General features: G+C 40.9%; 1 protein-coding gene across 4 annotated transcripts in view; it reads right to left on the bottom strand.

The window, feature by feature from the left end:
• Window positions 1-25,871, bottom strand: part of NCOA2 (nuclear receptor coactivator 2) — a 197,392-nt gene that overhangs the window by 11,963 nt on the left and 159,558 nt on the right. For 3 of the 4 annotated variants that reach the window (XM_075416018.1, XM_075416019.1, XM_075416020.1), the window contains exons 13-22: window positions 20,965-21,175; window positions 17,489-17,698; window positions 15,291-15,506; window positions 14,516-14,645; window positions 11,329-11,494; window positions 9,114-9,392; window positions 8,196-8,273; window positions 7,431-7,671; window positions 5,566-5,743; window positions 3,068-3,266 (exon numbers count right to left, since the gene is read on the bottom strand). In XM_075416018.1, the coding sequence (XP_075272133.1) occupies window positions 3,068-3,266; window positions 5,566-5,743; window positions 7,431-7,671; window positions 8,196-8,273; window positions 9,114-9,392; window positions 11,329-11,494; window positions 14,516-14,645; window positions 15,291-15,506; window positions 17,489-17,698; window positions 20,965-21,175 (1,908 nt within the window). The remainder of the gene's footprint in view (window positions 1-3,067; window positions 3,267-5,565; window positions 5,744-7,430; window positions 7,672-8,195; window positions 8,274-9,113; window positions 9,393-11,328; window positions 11,495-14,515; window positions 14,646-15,290; window positions 15,507-17,488; window positions 17,699-20,964; window positions 21,176-25,871) is intronic. The other variant, XM_075416021.1, reaches the window with a different exon arrangement.

Raw genomic sequence — 25,871 nt, 5'->3', positions numbered from 1 at the left:
ACAGCAGCCTGAAGTGCTTCAGTGCAATTACAAGGGAGAAGATGATGACGAGACAAGGTCTGAGCCCTCAAGCACATGAAAGAGTCTCTAAGCATCATAAATAGCAAGCCCATTTTGGGCATAATCTTCATTTGTGACTTGGTGATGCTGGGAGCCTAGGTAGTAAACGAGAATTTGGGAGATGCACCAGTATGAGTAGATAAACACCAAACTTAGCATTTCTGAGCTCTGGATATGTCTGTACGATATAGTGCTGCAAAGAGGCAGGAGACAGAGCCAAACCAACCTGTTTGGTACCAAAGATAATATACTTGCTTCTCGTCAGGTAAATACGCCCAGGCACAGCTTTTTACTAACAAGTAATATATATTACTTCATAACCATCCCATAACATATGAAGTGTTCAGCTTTTTTTCAAAAGCTGGAATACATTCATAGTGTAACCACTGTTATTTACTGTGGTTAGAAAGTGATGAGCACGTGAAGTTAAAATTATGTATTATGGAAAAAAAAATGGCAAAGAATAAGTAAGTAAAAGTGTAGGTGACAGCATTAAAAAAGCCAAAAGAATAAATGAAATGGCAACCGTCAGCAGAATTAAAGAAAATACAGTAATTTTGAAAATGACCAGTTTCAAGAACTTTAGCACTGTCTAGGTCAACTGCTAAATATAGATGCCAAATTGTAAAACACTATGCCCTGAACACAGAAAAAAAAGAATCAATTTCAGTATTAATATACACTTTTTATTTATTCCTGTCTCTCAGAAAAGAAAATGTGAAGCAGTAGAGCAAACATTCCTGAGGACTAAAAAGTACTGTCTTGTGGACCAGAAATGGCCCCTCAGCTGCCAGTTGGCCACCTCTGACCTAGATGAAACATAAAACATTTGCTTGCAGAGTTTGCAGATGACACCATGCTGGGGTGGTAAATCAGCAGGAGAACAGGTTACTGTTACAGAGTGAGCCACAGCACTTTGATTAAACAGACTCAACCTAAGAAATGCAATTTAATGTTGGCAACACGAAGGCAACACATCTGGGAACAAAGAATGCAAGTTTCATCTATGTAGAAGGTGATGAGGAGGATTTGGGGATCATCATCAGGGTTTTGGTCTGCACTCTGCAGTGCGACATTGTCACCAACAGAGCCAAGGCAACCCATCATGGATTGAAAGAGAAATTACAAACAGAGTTTGACTCTACACAGCTTTGGTGAAGTCACTTGTTAAATCACTGTCTCCAGTTACTCTGTTCCCACTTCTACAAGGAGGTTACAACAACGGAGTGTAAAGTAGATCCACAAAAGGGACTGACAGGCTGAAAAACACGTGCTGAGATGCAGAAAGAACCTCAGCTTATTCAGCCTACTGGAAGTTAGATAACTGCTATCTTGAAACAAGATCTAGTAGTCTAACAGGAAGGAAAAGTGGTGCGACAACCGTGCCAGTGGAAACAGTAGTCTGCATGGAAGTCTTTGAAATAAAACCAGATCTCTAATTCATGTTTCTTAGTTTAGGTTCCGGGGGAAAATTATGTAGCATAGGCATGTTGAGAAATCAGACATGGCTGTCACCTTCCAATGCCTACTTGTTTGTTTTGTTTTACTGTTGTTCTAGTACATTAAATGTGTGCAATAGTATGCACTGGGGAACTACTACTAATAAAAAAGTCTGCTATAATTGGGCTTAGCAACTGGGAATATCAAAGAAGGTGACAGATTTGGGAGTATCAGAATTACTTCAGGTCACCAGTATGCGGCAGCTGTAAAAGACAAATGTGATCTAGGGCTATATCTGTCAGAGTATTCCAAGAAAAATGGGGAAGAACTAGTGTTATGCACACGGCTCTGGTCCTTAGGAAACGCTGATTCAAACTGGAACAGGTGCAAAAAAAGAAAGGGAATTTCAAGCCTACAAGAAGAGACTGAAACACTGTGGCTTGTTTAACTTGCAAGAAAAAAAACCAAGAAACCCAAACCAAAACAAACCAACAACCTCAAAACAACAAAAAAATCATCTTGATAGAATGGCTCTTTACAAATACGAGAAAAGAGCTATTTAATCTAAAGGGACTATATTGGAAAAGTAAATACTCTTATCAAATATAGGCTGGAAAAAAGAAATATATCAACAAGCCAGTAACGTGACCAGTTTTAAACTGGAACGTTGTGGTCTCAGAAAAATGGTTTACGATGTTGTCCACCATAGCAGGAGATGCTGCCTGAAGACATAAGAAATACTTTCCTGCCAATATTTCCAAAAAAAGTTCATAATGCCAAGTCTGTGTGTTTAACAAACCAGAATTCAGCTCTGAAACAAACATACGAACCTGTTAATTAAGAGGATTTGTTTGTCAAATACTTATTCACATACTGTGTGAGTTCAATTGCAGGTCGACAAACGGAAATGTTATTTTCCTTATTTCCCATACTTTAAGTAGCAGTCTCAAACAAAATCGAGTGTGTAAACCTCCTCTCAGCAGAAAAGGTTACTTACCTACTGATTCACAAAGCTATTTTATACGCACCACATTACAAAAAGTGCAGATTTTGTGCTCGGATTGATAGTTCTTAAAGCTGGCTGCCTGTTGTCTAGCACTACAAGCACAGTGGCAGTAGAAGCATCTTCCACACACTGCCCATGCCAGCATCTTTCACTCTTCTCTTTAGCTGCCTCCCATTCAGTCCTAGTCTCCACTACTGAAGAAATGAGGGAGGACACTGGTGACCTGCAACTGTGCTATGGAAACTTACCTACTGGGAACAGGAGCTAGATCAGCACACACTTTCCACGGATGTCCAGGAGCAACTACGTGTGCTAGCTACAGCGGTGCTAGGTCAAAATGGCAAATTCAAATGGAAAAGGCGCTCTCTACCTCATCAGTCACCTTGGTTATCTCAGTGCAGAGCTAAAAACAAAGCTTTTTTTAACATCATCATTTCTCAAGAAAACTCGTAAAAGAAACGTAAGGCTTACAGCAGTTACAGCCCAATGCAGCGGACCTGAAAAACTACTGAAAGTCGAAGAAAATCCTCTAGCTGTCATCTCAAGTCCTTAAATTCTCACCTGCTCAGGACCCATGGAGGACAACCCTGATGTAGGCACAGAGGTCGCTGAGGTCATGCTGATCTGCCCTGTCATCTGGTTCATGTTGTTCATACCACTTGTGTTGGTTGCCATGGATACACTGATGTTCATGTTATTATTGTACATGCTGGTGCTTGCTTGCTGCCCAAAATGTGGTGGGGACTGTTGTGAAAACATGCTACAGCAAGGAATGGAAAAAGCAATGTGTCAGACGTAGAATGCTGAAGCCACTAAGAAACTACTCTCTATTCAATAAATCCTAACCTAGAATTTGTACATACTGTTGTTTATGCCAACTTCAAAGGAAAAACTAGTTTTCAGCTACATTAATGACTAAGGAATAGATTTTCAAAATTTAAGGTCCCATGTCTGTGCACAAAAACGCATGCCTTTGCGTGCAAAACTATGGCAGAGTACAAATCTGTTACATGTGTGCAATAACAGCCAATTAGCTGTCTAAATGGGCTTTGTATGTATTTTAAATATGTTTGGGAAAGCAATTTCTGGAGGGAAAACAAAACCCCTTTTTCTCCCTCCATTGTTAGCACAGCACAGGATAGCTGAGTTGCTATTGGGTCTGGCCTAATAAGCTTTCTTCTTGCAAAAGAGGCCATTTGCACATATGAATATCAGATTTGCACATACAATTATGGCAAGTGGGCTCACAAATATAGACATGCAGTTGTGCAGAAATTAATTTACTAAATCTTAGCATCAAGTTTTGAAAATGTCGCACTGTAAGAACATAAAGTCTAAGACAATTACCCTCTATGTTCCCTCAAGGCCATTTCAGAACCTTAAGGAGTAACTGTGGAAGATCTCATCCCAGATATTATTCAAAGTCAAGTGCTTTCTGGATCGTATCTTCCTTCCTGTTATGTTGAAACCCATACGAAAGACACTTTTTGTATTTCCTAAAACGCACTTCACTGTTCACATATCAGTCTTTTCTGCTCTTCAAGCATAATCCAACAGTCAGTGAAGGATTTATTACTGACGATGGGTCTGTTTAGAGGATCTGCATCAGACTGAAATACTGTGGAATGGTTGCTGCATGTCGGATGGCACACAGTAACCACCTCCAGATCGATGGCTGGTTTTTCCCTCCCTGTGAAGCACTGCTCCTACAGCGGAGGAAATCTTGCAGGGTTAACGCTCCACCTTGCACTTGAGCACTCTATTAGGCTGTTGCTGCGCACTGAGAGACTTGGTGGAATGCAACGGCATTCTGGGCACAGGACCAAACTCGGAAAATCCCACCATTCTCTTCCTTCCAACTCTACGCCTTTTCAGGCCACCTAACCCCATTTTTGAGTTGTTATCTGGATGGCTGAAACAGTACACTACGGATCATTGTGAATACTCAGTGGCTTGTGTAAACACATTTGACATGTCTCTGCTGTAGAGCTGCAGTTTAGCAAGCCAACCATTACTCTTATCGAGCTGCCCCTGCTGCCATTTCAGCAGAAGCCACGACAGTGGCAGCTATGCCTCCTGCAGATGCTTCAGGAAGACAGTGAGGCATGGACAAGGACGAGGATGAGAAACAAATCAGTTGCTTTTAGGGAAGATTTACTTGCATCAGCCTTGTTACAGAAATACTGTTCTTCTGGGTTTATTAAATCTTTGCTAACCAGCAGGAAGCAGATTTGTTGCTGGGCTGGGATGGTAAGAGCAGCTGAGAACTTTAGCATAGTGCTTTTGTTATCCTGGAGACAACTGTGTGCACCCCCGTGTCAACTGATGCAGGCTGTACCCCAATCTGATAGCTCCTCCTGTCTTCCACCAAAAAGCACAGACCATTGCCGTCCGGAAGCTCACTGCTGCCTACTGACAGCATTCAGCATCCAACCCATCCAGTGTGGACAGACTGGTTATTAGAGCTATATCCTGACTGGGGCATGGGCCTCAACTGACAAGGTGACTGCGTGCATGAGGCATGCTACGATGCTCTCGGGGAATGACAATTATATGCTGACCCCCAGTATGTGCAAGCACTAATGGACTGAACCTGGTTGCACTTCAGCGTTTAAAGTGGGAGGTGATACCCAGTCACTGCAACTCCAGAGCACGAGCGAATGCACAGGCTCCGGCTCAGCGGATCCAGCCGTGTGGAAAGCAGTGTGGGAGCACAACATGAAAATCGTATGCAGAAGAAGTGCATCCGCACAAACGTTAAGGGCTGGAGCTCACTGTGCGGCGGAGGTGCTTCTTCAGGACACACAGTGCTTTATCAGTTATCACAGACAAAGCAAAGCACTGTGTGGATGCAGGTCTCTTAGCTACGCACTCACTTTGCCTCGTATGAAGACAGAATTTAAACCAACTCGTCAAGCCAAATTGAAAAGAAATTTCTTTTAGGATAGACAGTTAACAACAAACAAACAAGTAAACATATAAACAACCCCATAAATAAGTGTAGACCATAAATGACCCCATTACTCTGCATGTTCATTTTGGTTTTGTTCTGGATTTACCTGTTGCCACCCATATTCCCTTGTGCCCACCCATTCATCTCCGTGGAGGACTGATAGGCAGGATTAGCCTGAGACTGCTGAATCATGGGGCTTTGAGTATGAGCCAGTCTTGGGGACATCAGTGGACTCTGAGGAGTGGTGGCCCCTGTGAAGCCTGGATCAGGCTGCTGACTAATACCTGAAGAAGAAAATGAGAAATTTAGCTACCGTACACAGAAGGTCAAAACAAGCCAAGAGCCCATACCTGCAGACATGCCTTTACACAGTCCTACTCACATCATGTCAGACCTATAACCTTGTGTCTTAATGTGCGATCTAGATTTAAAGCAAGACATTATCAACTAATACTTCTGTATAACCTTAAAAAAATAATTTGGCTTAAGTATGTTAGCTACCTGTGTGTCCTAATCACACAAGCAGTCTCTCCTCTCCACAGACCAAAAGAAAAACACTGGTGACTTCCCCCCCCCCCCAAATGCATTCAAAACAACAAATAAAACATTTTGCTACTGTCTATAAATCCATTTTGGTGAAAGTTATGTATGACCCGTTTACTGCATGGCACCACCTTTTAACATTTAGGCTATAATTTTCAACTTTTTCTGAAGTTCCTAGAACGTTAGTATCTCTATTTCTGTGACCCTGCAAAAACAGGCAATGCCATTTCGTTCAAGCATTTAATGATTTTGTAAAATCAAAAAAATATCTAAATGCAAAGAAAACCTAATTTAAGCTGTAAAATGCCAATTGTGTGCAGACATTTTGTTTTAAACAAAGTCACTTCAGTCTTGTTTAAGTTCATCATGAACAGCATACTTCAGAAACAAGACACTCAATGTTGGGATAAGAATCAGGTGGTATGAAATCTATTCTTACATTAACTGTCTGCATTATTTAACTTCTCTGTATCTTTGTCTATCTCATAAAATAGGAGTCACATAATGTCTCTTCATTTTCATAAAGCAATTACAAATACGTGGAGGGATGACTTAGAAATTGGTGTAAAGGATAACAGATCAGTAAGAATAGATAGCAAATTTAGAACTGGATGGATACAATTTCTTCTATCAGCAGAACTTGCATGTTATATTATTTAATATAATTGTAATATGACTTAAACAATACCTGTAAATAAAATAAATAAGCTGTATAAAACTAATTGTAAGGAGATTACTGCCCCAGGCACCCACAGAACAGCAGCTTTGTAAAACATACGAACAAAATGGTATTAATTATCGTATTACACACAGGTTTAAGGACAGGGAAGGGAATGCATGATCTAAAACTAATTTATATTATTTAAAATAAAAAGTTGTTAATTTTACATTTTAATGTACATATGAAGAATTCTCTTTCTTGGGGAAGAATGTGTCTGGTATTTAAGCAATATCTTATTATCGAAACGAAAAAAAATTAGGTACATCTTTGCTTCTGGTCACTTTATGCTGTTTGGCAATACCAGTTAACATCTTTTTCTTCTTTTGCACTTTTATCGTATATATTGGTTTGCTTAGGTCAGTCAAAATTCAGAGTCCACCAAGCCAATACGTACACATGTATGTGTTCATGTGTGCATACACACTTTTACCTGCATGTATCTACATATATAAACAAACACGCACATGGCACTTCTGCTACTGCTTAAAAAAAGAGCAGCGCTTGGAGAACACGTGGTACTAGAGCTAGGGAAGTGGAAGGCACTATGCTGCATTTAAGGACTCCCAAGAAGCCTGAAGCTCCGTGTTTCCCATCGTTCCCAGGGAGCCAGGCAAGGGGCTGTGGGAGGGGGGCTTGGACCCAGCACTGGGGGACACACACGGGGGAGCATGGACTGCTGAAATGCACTGGGGGGGTGGAACCAGTACCGTAGTTCGGAGGAAACGGGAACTGCTGCGCATTTGCCTGCGGGATCCGCGGATTGCTCATGGTTGCTGGTATGCCACCGGCGGCCACCATGCTGGGGGTCATGCTCAAGCCCTGCCCTCGCATCATCAGTGTCCGCTGCTGCACCTGCTGCTGCTGCTGCTGCTGCATCTGCCGCTGCCGCAGGTGCTGGCTCAGGATCTCCCGCTGCCTCTGCGCCAGCATCTGCGCGTTGATCGGGCCCTGCAGGGAAAACCACCGCTGCCTGTCAGCCACCCCTTCACAGGCAACCTGGCCAGCGGAGGCATCTCCACTGGAGCAAGCTGGCAGATTCCAGCTCTGCTTCCCCCCACCACACAGCTAACAATAATATTAAGTGGGAGAAAACGATCCTATTAATGCTTCTGCTGGGAAAGACTTCCAACAGTGCAAGAGTGACTAACTGAAACAATACCAGTGTTTAATGTTGCAGCGATATGTAATTGCAAACAGAGTAGCTCATTAAAAAAAATGCATCTCTAGGAAATGAGAAGCTTGGTTAAAAATGCAGTTATACCTCTAGTAAACAACCATCCACCCTATGTAAAAATGGGAAAGACACAGAAATAAAACAGTAAAATACTTCTTATCATACAGATGGCATTATTTGTATTCAAGCTTTAGAAATTACAGTATCTATTTACCACAGAGTATTACTGCTGTATTTAGTTTGGGAGAGAAAGAAGAAAACAAAGGCAATTTTTTTTTTAATGTACTGTTTCTCTCACCTGCGTAGGCACTCCAGGTCTCAAAGACAGATTCATATTGGAGACACTGCTGATCTGATTTATCAGTGGCTGCCGATTCTAAAGAAAAACCAAACCCAATACCAAAACCCAGAAGTTTTTAGAAGGAAAACAAGGGAAATTTGATATACAGAGGTATATACATCTACTTCCCGATCACCTGATTTGAGGACCTAGTTTTACATATTCAAGCAGGGACTAGTTTTCCTGTTCAAGTCCTATCATCATTCAGAGAATCCTGTTTCTTAATGAGGTAACACACCACACAAATTACAACACAGGCACCATGCTGTTTATCAGACATGCTGCCTTTACAGTTCCTGTCCTTTTCGCGTTTGGGACTGGACTGCTGAGGTTTACTCTGAATTAGACCCTGTCCTGATGTTTGAAGGGAGAAATGATCTTTCCTCCTCCACTAGAAAAGCATTAATGTCTTATTTATAGTACTATGAACCCATATATTTAAAAATGAAACAAGAAAGAACAACTTAAAAGGATTCTCGAAAGTACACCAAGGCCAAGGAAAAAAAAAAGGATGGAGGCAACAGGCAGCAATAAAAGCATTTACATTGCTGAAAGAGTCAAGATACATAACAAACAGAAAAAGACCTGTAAAATGAAAAGCACCACTGCAGCCTTGCTTAAAGAATTAGTGAGACCTAGGCTTAAATACTAGGCACAATCCTGCACAGTTATTACAGAAAAAATGATGGAAAGATGCACAAAAAGATAAAAAAAGAGAATGCGCAAGGTCCTGTCTCAGCAAAACTCATTACAGCTAGTGTTTTTGGCTTAAAAATGGCATTGGACTGTAACAAAACGGGGTGTACAGTGAAGACCCGGTCTCTTTGGAGCAAGCTGGCAGCGAGCAGGCGGAAGCGGGCAGGGAAGGGGAGGTACCTGCTGTGCCTGGAGCCGGTGCTGCAGCTGGAGGCGCAGCTGGTTGGGCTGGTTCTGCACGATGCCGGCGGGCCGGAGCCCCGGCCGGGGCTGCATGCGCAGGGCCGCGTACCCCGGGCGCTGCCCCATCGCGTGGAAGCTCGGGTCCTGCATGGGCGCGTAGCTGCCCTGCGCCATCGGAGCCTGCGCCGCGTACTGCTGGGAGAACACCGCAGCCTTCTGCTCCATCAGGATGCTCGACTCCTGGCTGGGGAACGTCTCCGGGTCGACGGCTTGGCTCTGCGCAAGTACGTGAACAACAGAAACAGTTGGCGGGACGTGGCTTTTCGCAGGATTATATGAGACTAATACAGCCATGCTGCAAGCCCAGCACCCTATGATGTGAATGTTTTTATACAGAAAATTACATAATTTTTCTTTACCTAAACATAAAACTTCAAAACAAATAGAACTGTATTTTTGAGTGTCAAAACACACTAACAGAGACAAATTCCTGCTCTCCTCTTTTTTTTTTTAAAACAAAGACCCACAATCTTTGTCATGTCCTTCAACATAGCCACTGTATCATTCTGCTAATGAATAATAACCTGAAATGACAAATTCTATATCAGAAGCTATAAATGAAGTGACGCCAGCATATTTTTGCCACTGAATCTGAGCTAAATTCAAAGACATTACAAATGAGTAAGCAGATTTTTTTATCAGTATCTTTAAACAAAATAATGACTTCAAATAAAGATGCCTGAAACTATTACCGAAGCTAATGTGAACAGAGTGCCTAATTCTTTCAGGGCATTTTTGCACAAACTGATTATCCATTAGCATAAAAAAAGCTAACACAATTCTGAACTCCATTCTAGATACTCCCCTAATATTTGCTCTAGCCAGAATAATTTTATAGCTTATTCCACACTGACCTTGGAAATCAAATTAATCTACATTTCAGTGCTCTCATGAAAGAAAGATTTTAAGCTCCTATAAAATGTTTGATGGCTATTTTAAAACCGTGTTCTAAAATTGAACAGTTCTCTTACTCGCAAAATTCTTTAACTGTTTCCACTGAGATATTAATTAAACAGAAAGATATTTACCACTTTGTTTGAAAAGAAATATTATTCATACTTTTTTGGTGGTGATATTCCCAAAGACATGTAATATTGCATCAAAGTTTCACTCTGCAAAACTGAAGTTCACCAGTAAATTACAGCTCGAGCTTAACACCTCACTGAGTTCTGCGTTGTACCAAATAGACTTGGAGATAGTTTCCTCGCATCCAAAGCAGGATTTCATTAGTCCTATTTCATATCTAAAATGCAGAGCTAGTTCAGAAGTTATGCTCAGGACGCTGATAAGTGCTGGGGAATGAAATAGGTATTCCAGGCTTGTCTGAGAATATTAAAACATTACAGACACATGCATGGCTGTTTGCTGTTTTGGAAACACATTTTTGATGCCAGAAACATCAAGCACTAACTTTTCCCCCCGATTTTTTTTTTTTCAGACACACTTTTTTGCATCGTATAAGACTGAAATGGACAATAACCAACTGGAAGCTAATAAAAAATAACTGTGAATAAAAAAAAAATGATGAAAAAGAACAGAACAAATACATACTGCAAAATTTAGGAAGTATGTTCATAATTAAAAAAAAAGTTACAGTTTTAAGTGCTTGGAATAAAATCAGCTGCTTCAGGTGAAACTTATCCCTTACCACACATTAATCAACTAAGGGAAAAACTATGGGTGAAATTACATGCTACAGGTTTGCTCATCCAAAAGCTTGTTGGCCCCATCACACACAGGTCTTGATCTTGCTCCTCTGCTCCTACATCTTCGTATTCTTCTCTTTCCTATACCCTGTTGCTGGCCATGATCTTACCTTTCTCCCATACAGTTGGTTCCTCTGACCACCAGATAAGCAGAAGCCTGTTGATTTTTTTGGTCAGGTTAGTCACATATAGCAAAGTGGCTCAGCACAGGTCAGAAGGAGAACTAGGTGAGGGTGGCAGGGGAGAGCAAGGAAAGACTAAACCTGGGGTTGAAGTAAGCTTTTCCGGTGGAGCTGGCAGATGGATTCCCACCAAAATACGTAACTCCGTCCTAGCTTGCAAGAAGTGTTTTATAATCCCATTCTTCAACACACATTTCACCTCCACCTTGACAGCATATCCTTTAAATACAATACCTAAAACATGCAATACAATGTCCAGTATACCTGGCTAACTAGTTCTGGTATTCCTAGAGCCCTGTCGATTTCTTCTAAACCATCAAAATTCCTTAATGCCATGTAAAGCTGATCCAGGAGAGCACCCTCATCACTTGGTGACTCTGATGAAGGATGATTACACAAGAGATCATCTGGTGAGCTGCCAAACGGTTGCCTGTGAAAACATAAACACAGCGTTGGTAAACAGCTGCTGAAAAACAAGAAATATCATCAGAGGATTAGTACTCAAATTGAACTAACAAGTGGAGACAGAAATTATTTTAATTGCTGCCAGTTTTGTCTAGAAAACTACTCTGGATGAAAGTTATGCTACCCACAGAAATGACTAAATAGCGTGATTAATGCCTGTCAAGACCCTACAAGCACGGTGTATCGGACAAGTAAGCAAGCGCACCAAAGGTATGCCCGAGTGCTGATTTCATGTCACAGACCCAACACAGGAGCAGAGAAGCCAGTACAGAATCTAGTCACTGAACACAGAAGGTTAAATAATTCTTTTTAAAACTAATTGTAACTTTGAATTTTAGATGTTAGATTAGGTATGCTACCACTAGCAGAAGGAGAACTCATTTCCACAGACACGCTTCTTAACCAGTCTACCACCAGACTAAGTAAACCGAAGAGGTCACAGAGGGGTCTGAGGATTGTCTGAGCTCGCGCAAACCGCACATCTGGAAGAGCTGGCCAGAAGCATGAGGGAGCAGGGAGAAAAGGACATTCCCGTATTTGGTCACAGCAAAACACTGCATCAGCTCAACCCGTCTCATGGAATCGCACACTTGGGTACCAGTTTACGCACTTGGTTATGCGCCTCAGACAGGTGTCAGCAAGAATTTGGATACTGTCAGGCAGAGTGTGCTGGCTCTATAAATCCTGCGTACCGCACCCCTGAATTTGTATGCAAAGCACACTCACAGTTACAAAGGCAGAATAAAGGTTTATTCCAAACCCAAAGGACAAAATTTCAACTTACTGAGAAACAAACTAAATCTGAAATAACACCTTATCTGCAGCCAAATGACATATTTTTGTTTTGCAGTTCACACATGAGCCCTACTTCACACACAATACTACAAGACTACAATAGAAAACATAAAAAGCAAAGCATTCTGCAAGCAAGGGCAGCTACTATATGCACATCATGGCAGAATCTCATCCTAGATAATTACTGAGAGACAACAAAAACTGTCACACATGGAGGAAGGAAACAGCACTATATGTGAACCCTTTTTACATGTCTGTTTGGAAAAGCAAAGAAACATGTTTGTGTATTTAGTTTCCATAATGAGATATATGGTTGCCATGGAAGTCTATTCTCTATGTCAAAGCTAAGCAGAAGGAAAGAGCTGCATCATCAGGCTATACACCTAAAAGCCCCAAGGATGGCAAGCAGGAAAACTAATAAAAACGTATTCTTTTTAATTAGATCCCAGACTGTAAAAAATAAAAATAAGGATATATATGACGTACCTTTAAAACAGCACAAAGTATTAATCAATCTCATATATAGAGAAGTTTCTATAACTCTCACAGATGAAATTATAAACCAGTAAAAGGGAAGAGCAGAAAGAAAATAATCCTTGGAATCAAACTGCAAACTTTAAAGATTGCTTATAAGCAGGGATGTGGAAAAATAATTGATGGGGCTAGCCAAAAAACCTCCCTCAAACTGTAAATGGGCATGAATACATATGGTAAGAAAATGTTTAAAACATTTGTCAAATTCTGTATGTTAAACTAAGACAATTACTTTGGGTTTTTTTCCCATTTCTTTTATATACCACAATGATAATGCTTAATTTTTCTCTAAAACAATTATTTTTTTCTCACAATTTAACTTTTATTAAATTTAACACTCACATTGATAATCAGATTATAAAAATACAAATCCTGAGGATTAATAAAATAAGAAATGGCAACACTAAACAATTAATGATCTCTGGGTGTAAATGATCAAAATATGATTACTTTCAGATGCAATGCAATAGGAATTTTTTTCACCATCTTCAGCTACAAGGAAATCATGAGAAATGCAAAGGTAACAAAATGGACGCATTATCTGCCTGGCTTGCTGACCAAACATGGCCCTGTGTCTTATTTTACGGTGTCATTTTTTAAATGAATAATTAAGTTACACAAACAGTGCTTCTGGCACATGAACAGCCTAACTGGGAGCGAATTAGCACGAAGAAACATCTTGAGAAGCCCTGAAAAAGTTAGAAAAGTAACAGAAAAAATGCCACACTTAAATTTACAGATAGTATTTTTGGACATCCTTTCACAATGAAAATTAAGATAATCTAGTCAGAAGATTACTCTTTCTTCAAACACACGTTTTTCCAACAGCTTTCTCTTCATTTTCTTTCCAGCATTCCTCCCATTTACTACTGAAAAATATCCCAACTCATGCAATTCAAGATATTTCAACATTTCTCCTTTATTTGTCCATTTTGTGGCACTCACACAGTTCACATACATAGTTTCTCTAATTTAAGTGGCAAACATTTTGGAGAAGACATGCCTTTTTTTAAAGATGTGTAAATTTCGTTTTGTAGTTATGGCATTATTTAGAAGTCTTAATAATGAACAAAGTCAGTATACCACACACGAGTTAATTACTTGCAACCAAACCGTGGTTCTGGATACCGGAGCAGGAGCTAACTTCAGGGAAAAGGCAGCCTCCCTTTTACTTCATCTTTCCTTCCTCACCTTTTACAAAACTTAGGTCAATTGAAAAACCCCAAACAAAACAGAAATTAACGATGTCCTGCACCGCTTAAAACAATACCCCCCTGCAGGAAAAGACAGCTATGTTATAACTACAAAGGCTCTGGCATTTTTCCACATGTAGTGCTAAGTATAACTGTTTAAAACCAGCAAAACCAGACAGAGCCATGCCCAGATTAATGCTCGAGAGGTGAAAATGGTGCAACCACCCAAAGCACTGGCAGCATTCACTGGGATACAGAACTTTCAATTCTTCAAACACATTAAACGGCACAGAGAGCATTTCTAAGTAGTACTGGAACACGTGTACATTGCACGAGTATAACATACTACAAGCATTAAACTGATATACATTTGGTAAGTATTTTACACAGGGCTTTGTTTCCATGAGGTGTATAAAATACGGGCCTCAAATCTCTCCATGTTTTGCTGCGACAGTCAGACTCACCTGTTCTGATTACTAAAAGTTGCCTGATCTATAGGCAAGATGCTGTCCGGCCATGGTGCGGTCTGATTTGGAGGAGCCTGCTGCTGGCTGTACTGAGGTCCTCCCATGTTCATCTCCAATTCAGATGGCCCTAATCAAGGAAAAATAACCACATAACATTTGTGAAAATAATCTACTTTCAGGTTAATTCTTTCAATTGAATTATCTACGTTACAGTAAAAGCAAACAAGAACATTAAGACTGCAGTAATGTTACACTTCAAAGCGTCACGATTTTTTTGTTAAAAATTGCTATTAAAATTTGCCAAAATAACATAAGAACTCAAAAGTGGTTCAAAACCACAAAACAGCAGATACGACACTACAGACGCAAAAAATTAGTAAGATAAGTATAAAAAAAAGACAGCATGTAGAGTCAATATAATAATGAACTTGCTTTAAAAGTGACCAAGAACAATCATAATGTTCCCAGCATTTCCTCTTAAAAAACCCCCACAGTCCTGAACAAATAAGAGCAACTTCATACCCTCTTTCTTTGGCCACACAACTGCGGAGCTACAGAGTAGCAGGAATTGTTCCTATCAATATACGCGTTCAAAATTAGTGTTTTACACACCTTCCTTCCCAATTCCAGACGCAACTTTCACTGGGGAAAATATGGTTCTCATCCTATCTATAATTTAAGTATTTTTTTTTTCTTTTTTGTTTATTTCTGCTTCATGTTTGACAATCCAGCACATACCAAAAAGCACAACTCCACACGCGCCCCGACTTACCCATATTCATGACCTGAGATGGAAGCATCTGCCTCGGGCCGGGCTGGTTGCTGGGTCTCAGGGGGATGCTGGCCGTGGGGGTGCGGATCATGCCCGCTTGCACTGGCCTGTTCATGGCACTGGCTGTGGGCGCGCAGGTCACCCTCATGGCAGAAGCCTGGCTTCCCCAGTCTCCAGACGTCATGGCAGGCCGAGGGGCATTGCCACTGATCATTCCTGCACAAAAGCCCAACAGACTTAGGTGCTGGCACATGATTCAGAACAGCTTTAGCATCACAACTGCCTAACGAGCTACATTTTTAGTGACAAAACTGCGGTCGTTTCACTCAAAGCACGTTGTATCACAACTGTCCGTCCAGATGTGCAAAGCTACAGCATGATGCCTTACGCTGCTTAGTCAAGGGACTGGAGATTATGATACGTTTTACATGAGGAAGATCCTTTTATCATTTCCGAAACGCTGTTCAGAGTGAGTGTTCCCACATGTAGTCTGCAACAGGTGCCGAGGGTGCGTGGATAGCCCTGACTTCCTTCCTCAGGAAATGAATCACGTTTGCTGATGTGTGTGTCAGTGCTTTACTTTCCAAGTGCTAAGTGAGAACGAAGGCTCGAGTAACAACATGTTACCGCTACGCTACACGCGCTTACAGATTAGAAGGGCTGAACTTAAATTCGCATTCTGCAAACATCTTTTGGCGAGTCCTTTCACTTGGAACCTAGAGCCTTCTCAGCTTCAAGGCTCACCCAGGCAATCTCGAACTAATATACGGTGCAGGGAAATTACTCACAGGAACTTTCCGATAGATGCTGAAGTTCTTTACCGTTATTTTAGGGGAAGTCCTCCTACATCTACTGTAAACAACTGATACAGTTTATTTACACTTGGAATATATAGAGTACTACACTCTGACAGTAGCCAAAAAACCCCAACCAAACCCCAACACAAAAACCCCCAAACTCCAAAGAAGTGCATTCACAGTATTTATGCAGTTCAATTTTTATACAGTCAAGAGAGTAAATAAAACATTGATTTCAGACTGGACTACTGGTCCCTCTGGTTGCATTTTGCAACATCCTTAAATGAATACTAAAAGCCATGCAAATAATTATTACTTGTCAGTTTAATCATTTGGTGATGCATAACCAAGGAAAAAAACCCTTTGAAGAGGGTTACTGTTTCTGATGCTTCAGTTTTACATTCTCAGGTTTGTTCTAATTGTGTACATACTCTATCAGCTGAAATATGTGGTGTGGTGGAGCAAATAGCAGGAACACAGATAATACTCTCTAACTTGTATACATAAGATGAGTAACATCCTCTAATATGTATACAGAACATGAAAGTAATAGGACACTTGAAAGACTATCAGTTGACCTCTAAACTGCTTAAATAGGGCATTTCAATGTCTGGCAGCATGTCTTTTCTTAATACTGATGTGAACTAAATATAAAATTTTGACAGTGAATAGCCAGCTGAGAGGACTTACAATACTCATCTGTTTATCAGAGTTCTTAGCAGTTGTTGCACACTTGGACAGTCTCAGTATGCGCTAGCTGAAATCAGTCAATCAGCCAGACTTTTCTTGTGAAATCCTCTATGGTATCTTTGTACAATACTAGGGCAACATGAAGAAATCGGTGCACCACTGATCAGGCATAATGCATGACAAGAGGTAATACCACTGCAACATCTGAGGGTTTATGTTTCAGAAAATGCTTAAAACATTAGCATTTATTTAATTTAAAATGAGAACTAAGGCTAATAAATAAAAGATAACCAAGGGCAAAACCAAGGTCTGTAGAGATACACATCATAAGGACAACACTTCTGTTTTGAATGAACTATCTCCACAGACAAGTGGTTTATTTATTTGCTTTTCTGAGGCAGAAACATTGTTTTTTTACCTATCTAAGCCTCAGCTGAACCTGGAACATTGATGTGAACAGACTCTAATTGCCAATACACTGTGTTCATCTATAAGTTTTCTGGTAGGTGAAAAGCAGTGCATGAAGAGCAGGACTAAAAATATGCAGAAATTCAAAATAAACATGCCATTGCGTAACAGCCCGTGAAACACGACTTTTGCCAGACTTTTTGCAAAAGTACTTATAAAAACTTGTAACAACCCCGACATTAAGTTACACATGGTACAGTCTGTTACTCAAGCATATTTAAAAAACATGGAAAGTCACCTTACCTGTGCTACTGTTGCCTAAAGTTCCTTGGCTTCCTATCATCCCTTCATTCCTGCCCATCAGTCCCGGCTGAGGTATCACTGAATAGGGGCTGCTCGTTCTTATGGGTGGGAAAGTTCCTGCACCTGTTGGGTTCTGCAGTGTGATGTCAAGTGGTAAATTCTGGTTTGGTAATAACCTGCCCAGTTGCCCTGCTCGTGGGTTATTAAAAGCTAGACAGGAGGAGCAAAGAAAAAAGCAAAGTTACAAGAATGGAAACTTTACTTGTTAAAAAAAAAAAAAGAACCCAAACACACTTTAAGGTCTTGGGCTGAGCTATGTAATGCTGCATAATCTACCCACTCCATATCTGTCTGAGAAACATCCCTTCTTGACATTTTTATGTAAATTTCAAAATGGAACATTCTGACACTAAAACAGATATGACATATGTTTTTAAAACTTTAAATGATGCAATTTAACTGACAGAAGAGCCACTACGGCAAAATATACCACTATGTGATGTGCACACTACTGCCAATTAATCTTCTATCTAGTAGGACTGTAATTGCATGCAGATGTCATCCTGAGGCAGATTGTCAGGAATTATCTCAGGTTTGAAAGTTTTCCAGCATAAGCTATGCCCCTAAAGAAATTACCAAAATTAAGGACAGACTGAGTCTATATCGGATCCTGTAGCCCTGTTTCTACATCTCCTTCTTTTTTTTTTTTTTTTTTGTTTTACATTTTTTGTCATTGTTAAAAATAAATACTTCCATGAATCAGAAACAACAAATAAGCTGTCCAGAATCAGAACTGTGCCACCATAAGATTCCGGTGAACAGAACCATGCTTGATGGTTACTGTCACCTTCATCTAACTATACTTTTCTGCTGAGGTGTTTTGTGCTCTTTAAATCAGCCTCTGCAAAGAAAACTGCAGATTGTCTCAGAAGAGTGAGCTTCAGACCTCGACCAGCAAGCATCTGGCTCAGCTGGTGTCTGGGCAAAGTTCCAATGCATGAAAGCATCCCCTGTATGCACAACTAGTTCTCAAACATGAACCAAACACTGACCTTGTGCCTATGATTCTATTTCCAATCATAACAACAAAATACATACAAATAAATTAACAATTTTTGTGAAATTATTATTTGCAATACTTCCTGATAGCTTCCCCTAAGAGTCTCTGATATAATGGCATCGTTAAAGCGACTTCTGCATTTTCATATTCACCACATTACAAAGAAGTTAAAGAACTTCTTTCTTATTTTAGATCAAAGTAGTGATACTTTTGAATTTGAGAAGTTAGATGAGGTTTATTAACCTTGCTAAAAAGCACAGAATTGTCTTCTTACAAAGGTGTCCGACTTTTCTTCTTATTTTATAAAGACAGACTACGGGAACTCATTGTATTTATTTATTTATTTTAATGTAAGTTCTCTGCCAGGTGAATTTGCTTATATGCATGTGTAGGAAATAAATCACATCACATACACCTAACTCCCAACAATGAGAGCAAAATTTTGTCCTGACTGTCTGTTCAAACAAGCAAACAAATTTACGTATGAGACAAAAACGACCTTCCCAAGCTTAGGGGCATCATAAAGTCTAACGACTTAACCAAAACCGAGCTTCAGTGACAGTTTCAGAACAGTTTGTCCCAGCAGCCTGAAAAATCACATAGATGAGTAAGTTATTGTATAGGTAGCTTTGCAGCACCCGCTGATCCTACAAAAAGGAAAGCTGGAAACGCAGCACACAAAATAACAACACAGTTGATGAGATGTGATGGTGTTCAGGTCACCTATTCTACTCTTGGTCAGGATGGGACCATAAGGAGGCTCCCTGTCCCCCAAGCAACAAACTCTAGCAATTTGGCAAATTTAGCAGCTTTCAAGTCTTTTATTTTTTTTTTAAACAGACAAAAATATTTTAATTATTTCCATGTAAAACCTGTAAAATGAAAGAAGATCATTTCTTCAGAAAAAAAAAATTAAAACCCCAAAGCTCTTCTGGAATTGTGTAGGATTTGACACTCCTTACACATTGCTGCTCTGTGAGCACAAGAAGTCACTCACTCTTTCCGTTCACCTGTTTTCTGTAATGCACTTCTACTGAAAACAAGGCAGAAGTTCCCTAGGGGAATCGGGCACAGATACAAGACTGAACTGGGGGATGAAGTTTTAGGGTTTTAATTTACATGGGAATGAGGATGCTGCTTTTACAGAACTGCTGCTAACCACTAAGACACTCTCATTTACAATCATACTGTTACTGTACTGTCAGTAGCTTCGCAATCAGATTTAAAGCCAGTTTAACTCTGGAAAGCCAAAAGGATACAGTGGAATGGACCAGCAGACCTTGCTTCAGAAAGAATACGCTAGAGATTTCAGATGCACAGAGATTTCCTTCTGACTTACGTGCTGCTGCTGTCAGTACCCCCTTACTTGCAAAAACGAGTACATTAAATCCAAGCATCTTTCTCTGAGCAACATCGACAACAAATGATAATTTAAGGATCTGTAGTGGTTTTAATATGAATTTAAACATTAATATTTATTATTAACAGCAATTGTAATATTCACTTAAACATTTCTAAGTAATAATTTGAGTTCATTTGAAAGTGGCACAATGTTCTTTTAATATCATCAGAAGGGCAAAAAATATTATCTAAGCCCTGTGTTTCATTAACAAAACACCAGCGTACATTTAGGAAGTAAGCAGATGCTGCCACCCTAGCCAACAGGAGAAAAAAATGAAGCAGTGGCGGTTTATGCTATTTTCTTCAACATCCGTAGCTGATACACCTGAGCAACCTGATCTAGCTGAAGATGTCCCTGCTCACTGCAGGGAGGCTGGACTAGATGACCTCTGAAGGTCCCTTCCAACCCAAAGCATTCTATGATTATATGATGACTCCTGTCTTACTCACTTTCCATTATTCTATGGTGGTTGACCAACAGCGTTGATTTGTAAGTGAATTAATGAAGTTACGGAACACTATCAGCTGGAAGCGACTCAATTAAAAGCCACAATTTCAAATTAAACTTGGGCATTCTTCTCAATCACACGTCCTTGTATTAATCTTGTGGTTTCAGAAAAAGACTCTCCTTCACACTCAGTAAAGCCTCTCTCGTCCCTTTCAGTGAAAGAGCTGCTGGAAAGGAGCAATCTGCGTCAGAACACAACGCAAGGGCTCTCCAAGCCAGAGTCCCCGCAACAGCAGCATCACCTATGACCACAGCAGGGGATATTCCATTTATTTCGAGGGTACCCCTTCAATCTCCTCAGGACTCACAGGGTGCTGAGTGAATTAGACATAACCTCCACAGGTCTTCCGCCATGGGACGACCGCAGATGGCGCTGCGTCATCGCGCAAGACCTGGCCAGGACGAGGAGCTGCCTGGTTCCTGCCTGGTTCCTGCCCAGCTGAACCAGGGCCACCACCACCACCACCGCTTTGGGGGTTTGTACACGCGCGCTGAAGGCCGACTCACTGCTCTGTGAAATCCTCATTGCTGGTTTCTGGGTGGCCACGGCCGCGCCGGGGCTGCTGTCACTGGTGAGCTGCATGAGGTCATTGATGATGGCTTGCTTGTCAACCGAGCCCGCCGGCGCGCCTGGGCGGCTATCTGGGAAAAGCTGCGGTAACTGGCTGTTCTGCAGGTCGTCCAGAATCTCCTCCAAGTTATCCAATTCACTGCCTGGCTGCAAGGACAAAGAAAACACAAGCCCACAGTACACGTCGCTGCTCGCCTGCTGTCGGCGTCCTGCTCACGCTGAGCCAGGCAGCCCGCAACCGCGCCGCCTGCACCGGCTCCGGATGCTTCCTGCAAGAAGCCCGACGCGGAGGAAGCTCACAAAGTTGTCGAAAGGGGACTGTGCAGGCATCCCAGCGCTCGTCTGCCTTGCATTTGGGGAGCCCGGGATGACGCTGGCGCCCCTTCAAAACCCCAGCCCCGGGACGTACGAACCCAGGCGATCTGTACCATGGGCAAAGGGGAGACTCTCCCTGCACACTCTGTGACCGGTGCAGACAGCAGAGATAATTTGACAGGGGAAGAGATCCAACAGTGATGAAGATGGGGGTTTATGTAGGTATAACGAATATTCATTTCAGCACAGTCATATTTCCAGTCTCTTTATGACTTGATTAAAAGCATATGATGGAAAAGTTGCTTCACAGCTAAAACAATTCCCCACGTGCATTTTCTTTGTTACATTCAAAACCTTAACACTGCATAACTATGTAAGTTAACTGGCAAGAAATACACGTTTCAATGTAGTTCTATAAATTAAAACCTGTCAACTAGTTACTGGATTTCAGGATTTATTTTTCTCACAACTTCCCAAATCAGTGAAAATAACTTCTCTATGTAAGGAAAAGAAAAAAAAAACCAAAAAAACAACCTAGTTACATTCATTTCAGTAGAAACTTCTAATGAAACACAGATGGGAAAAAAATTAAGTTCATCCTATACTAACATAAATACTGACCTGCATGTTTTTCTTAAAAATGTTGATTTTCACCAGCATTTTTTTTTTTTGGTCAGCTTCCCTGTCTACAAACTCTCAGAATGAAAATCTTTTTCTGACTGAAATCTGGAAATTATTACAAGTATATTCTCCAACCCTAAAACTTTAAATAGAGTAAAACTCTTTTGGGTAATAATTACCAACAGGCAGTCCAGTCTCAATTACCACCAAGCTGCACAGGAAACATGTCATGACATTATTTATAAAAAAAGCCCTACTCAAAATCAGCATCTTCGTTAGGAAATGCGCAATGACAGAAGAGAGGCAGAGAGTGAGCAGCCAGCCGTGAAGGATGGGGAACTGAGAAACGACACCACAAACATGCACACAACCGAAATACAATTGTTCCTGTTCTTTTTTGTCCTACTGCCGCATTGTGAACTTGTTACTTACTGAGAGCAAGCTTACGCTGCAGACCACGGGATAACGTAGAAATACCTGAGATGGCTTTAAACGCCCTACCGAGGCTCTCACAGCCTGGCTAGGACGCAGTGCATGTTAGTCTGTCCTGAACTCCTGCTGCCCCAGCTAACCTGCTCCTGGGAAGCCCAGTTATTTTTTTCAAAGGTGGCTAAGCTGCCCCCAAGTTACATCTCTGCCTACCTTTTTTGGATCACTGGCTGCAGATAAATACGGTGTGACTCTTTACTCCCTCCAAACGTATTAATCTTTAGTCCTTCCACACCACCTCCTGTTCTTACACATGGGAATATATGGTGTGAAAGAGGAAAGAGCTTACTCCGTTAGCAGGCGGCATGTGGGTGACCTGGAGGCTGGTGTTATTGGCAAGATGGTAGGAAACTACAGAATCAGAGGGCTGGAAGAAATTTAAAGCCTCAAGGCAAAATCGGTGTGTCCCATTCCCTACAGAAGTTCATATAGCCTCTTGTTAAAGACATCCAATAACAGAAAATCCACAGTTTCCCTGAGGAATTGGTTTCAGCGTTCTGCCATCCTTACTATTCGAGGTTTTTTTCCTCACTGTCAATGTAAAATCACCCCCACCGAAATTTAGGCCCTTCCTATCGTATCTTGAATCTGGAGAACAAATTGTGTTCCCGTTTCTTCTTCTAACCTTTTCTGTATTTGAAAACATGTGCCTTTTTGGGTTTTAACTGAAATTAATAAGCAATCTCAACTTGTTGAATTTTCTTCAGCATATAACCTGCTTTCTAGACCTCTTGTTGCTGCTGTGGACTGTCTTCAGTCCATCCACACTTTTGCTGAAGTGCCGTGTCCAGAACAGGACTTTAAATGAAGCCTTACAACTGCCGAGTAAAGCAGAAAATTCACTCTACACACAGTACACACTGATAGCATGTTCCACAAAAGGCTGTGATTTTTTTGATTACATGACATTACTGACTCTCCCTCATTTTTCAGAGCTGTGTCCAGGGATCACAGTGAGCACAAAGGTCCTATCTAGGCAGTTGCCCCCTCCCCCTCCCCCTCCCCCTTTTTTTTTAAATTTGTAACAATAAACTTGACTAACTATAATAAATAGTATTTGTTCATCCTGAATGTTCTCCTAAGATTTTTACTCTCTTTCTCCTGGTTGTAGCTGAATTTGAATTCTGTCCCCCAGTGTATTTGCAGACATTCAAGTGTTCCACGCAGCTTTGCAAAGCATACACTCTGTTCCCTAACTGGATCATTTAAGTTAACTAAAACACTGAGCAGCTTCAGATGCTTCACAGACTCCTACCGTACCTCATTTTGACATTCTATCCTTAAATAACTACCTTGTGTGTAAGGATTTCCAAACAGCTTCCTATCCACTCACAGCAGTTTTGTCTTGACCATGCATCTCGTATCTGCTTACGAGAATGCCATGCATAAGAGGGCCAAAGAACCTTACCCAAACCAAGGCACGTGGCATACACTGCTTCTCATGCCAGAAAGCCCACTACCCCTCCTGCAGAAGGAAAACAGGTCAGGCTGACATTACCTGCTCTGGACAAATCCCCCTGCTGCCTTCCAGGCACTCACGAGCAGTTGGGTGGACACAGCACACCCACAGAAAAGGCAGAGCCAGGAAGAGTCAAATGCGATTACAAGAAGCCCAAACTATTGTGCGGACAGGTGATAAGCAGATTCAAAAAGGTGCTCTGAGACACAGCTGTGAGCGATGTTTATAGGAGCCACATTTTGAGCACCGCGAGATCTGGTACAAGATGACTGTAAGAGCCAGTAGAGGAGACTGATATGGGGTATCATAAATTATAGAGGGATGATTCAGTGCTCTTTGGGGGAATTTAGACATATGGCCTTCATTAAACATACTTGAGACAACAGTGAAGGGAAGTTTTATATGTTGTAGGGTTTTTTTTGCTTGGTTTTGTGTGGGACTTTGTGTCTTTTTTTCTTCCCCCATAACATTTTGGCTACTGCAATTCTTTGTTTAAACATCATGTGTAAAAAAACCACCCCCAAAAAACCCAAACCCAAAACAAAGCCAGAGAAGAGCATATTGATCCAAGTGTGTCAGAAAACTGCACTCCCCAAGATGCTTTAATTCCTCTCAGGAAGTGGCAAAGAAAGGCCAAACAAAACAGATGCATTATAACAACACAAACGCATAACTTTTTTTTTTGCTTAACATAATCGATATCAAATATTTCATCCTTATTTTTCGAGAGTTCTCAACTGCTGCAAAAGCTCCAAGATAGATTTAGAATTAACACTGAGCTATGATGCTAGCCTAAGTCTTTCCAGACCCACCCTCCAATGGCACCATATGCGCAGAAACTAGCATTAAAATATTTACTTGGTCAGCTTCATGGTATTTTTCTTTTATTTATATTCTATATTTATTTTGTTAATGGTCTAAATCAAACTTTATGTAAACAGAAGGCACACCCTAACCTCCCTGTAAAACAATTATTTGTCATGAATTAAAAAAAAACCACCCTATGCCTGATAAAGTGCTAAGCATCACACAAAAGTTCTCGTGCACATATTATCACTATCTCTAAGCAATGCAATTACAACAATCTCCATAGAACTTGGACACTAAGTGCCAGAAAACGTAAGACAAATTGTGCTTAGAAATTTTTTTGCATTCGAACAAGTACCTACTTCCGACGTACTTATCACTGTCATGTAGAGAAAGGCAGATTAAAGCGTCAATTGCTTACAGAATTTTTTCAGCCCTAGGGAAAGGCGGTTACACCTCAACATGAAGTCTGATTTACAAAAGTTGCTATGTCGAAGTCTAGCTTCTGTGGATTGTAAAGGACTGAATAAGATCCTAAACTCTCTGGAGATCTCTCTTCCACGCTGGGCAAGGCCCATGGCTTGCACTGAGACCCTGTATTCCAAACTTCATACATGCACACACTTCCTTTACAACTGCGTATGACAGAGGCACCTGGGACTTGCTCCTTACAAGAGGATGTCTTTCGGTGGGGACATAGCTTGAAACTGTACCTGCCGTACACAAACCCCACATTGGCTCATTTGCTACCTCCATAGCATGGGCAAAACATTTGACCATGAAAGGTAAACGAAACCAATTCCCTGCTCCAAACTGGCCATAAACTAAACGATTGTAAAAAGAAAGAAAAAATACATCAGAAGTGGAATCACTATAGTCTTTTTCTCCCTGGCAACTGCAATAAACATACAATTGGCTAGAAATCCCGTTATATTATCAGGCTAATCTACTACTAACTTCTGGAAACAGAACTCTAATTGAAAGACATTCAGAAAATGGAATCCCCATTCTAAGGTTTCGACAAAATTTCAAGACGAAACCAACGTCCTTCATTAAATTAATGGATTCTGGACATAAAAAAACAGGTTTCTGGAAGATGAAGGGCACGTATAAAGAAAATATTTTAGTATTGGGAAGATACTGGTTTCCACG

Source organism: Opisthocomus hoazin, chromosome 3 (genome assembly GCF_030867145.1).
Source record: "Opisthocomus hoazin isolate bOpiHoa1 chromosome 3, bOpiHoa1.hap1, whole genome shotgun sequence".
Taxonomy (NCBI): Eukaryota; Metazoa; Chordata; class Aves; order Opisthocomiformes; family Opisthocomidae; genus Opisthocomus; species Opisthocomus hoazin.
This window is presented reverse-complemented; position numbering and strand designations above follow the sequence as displayed.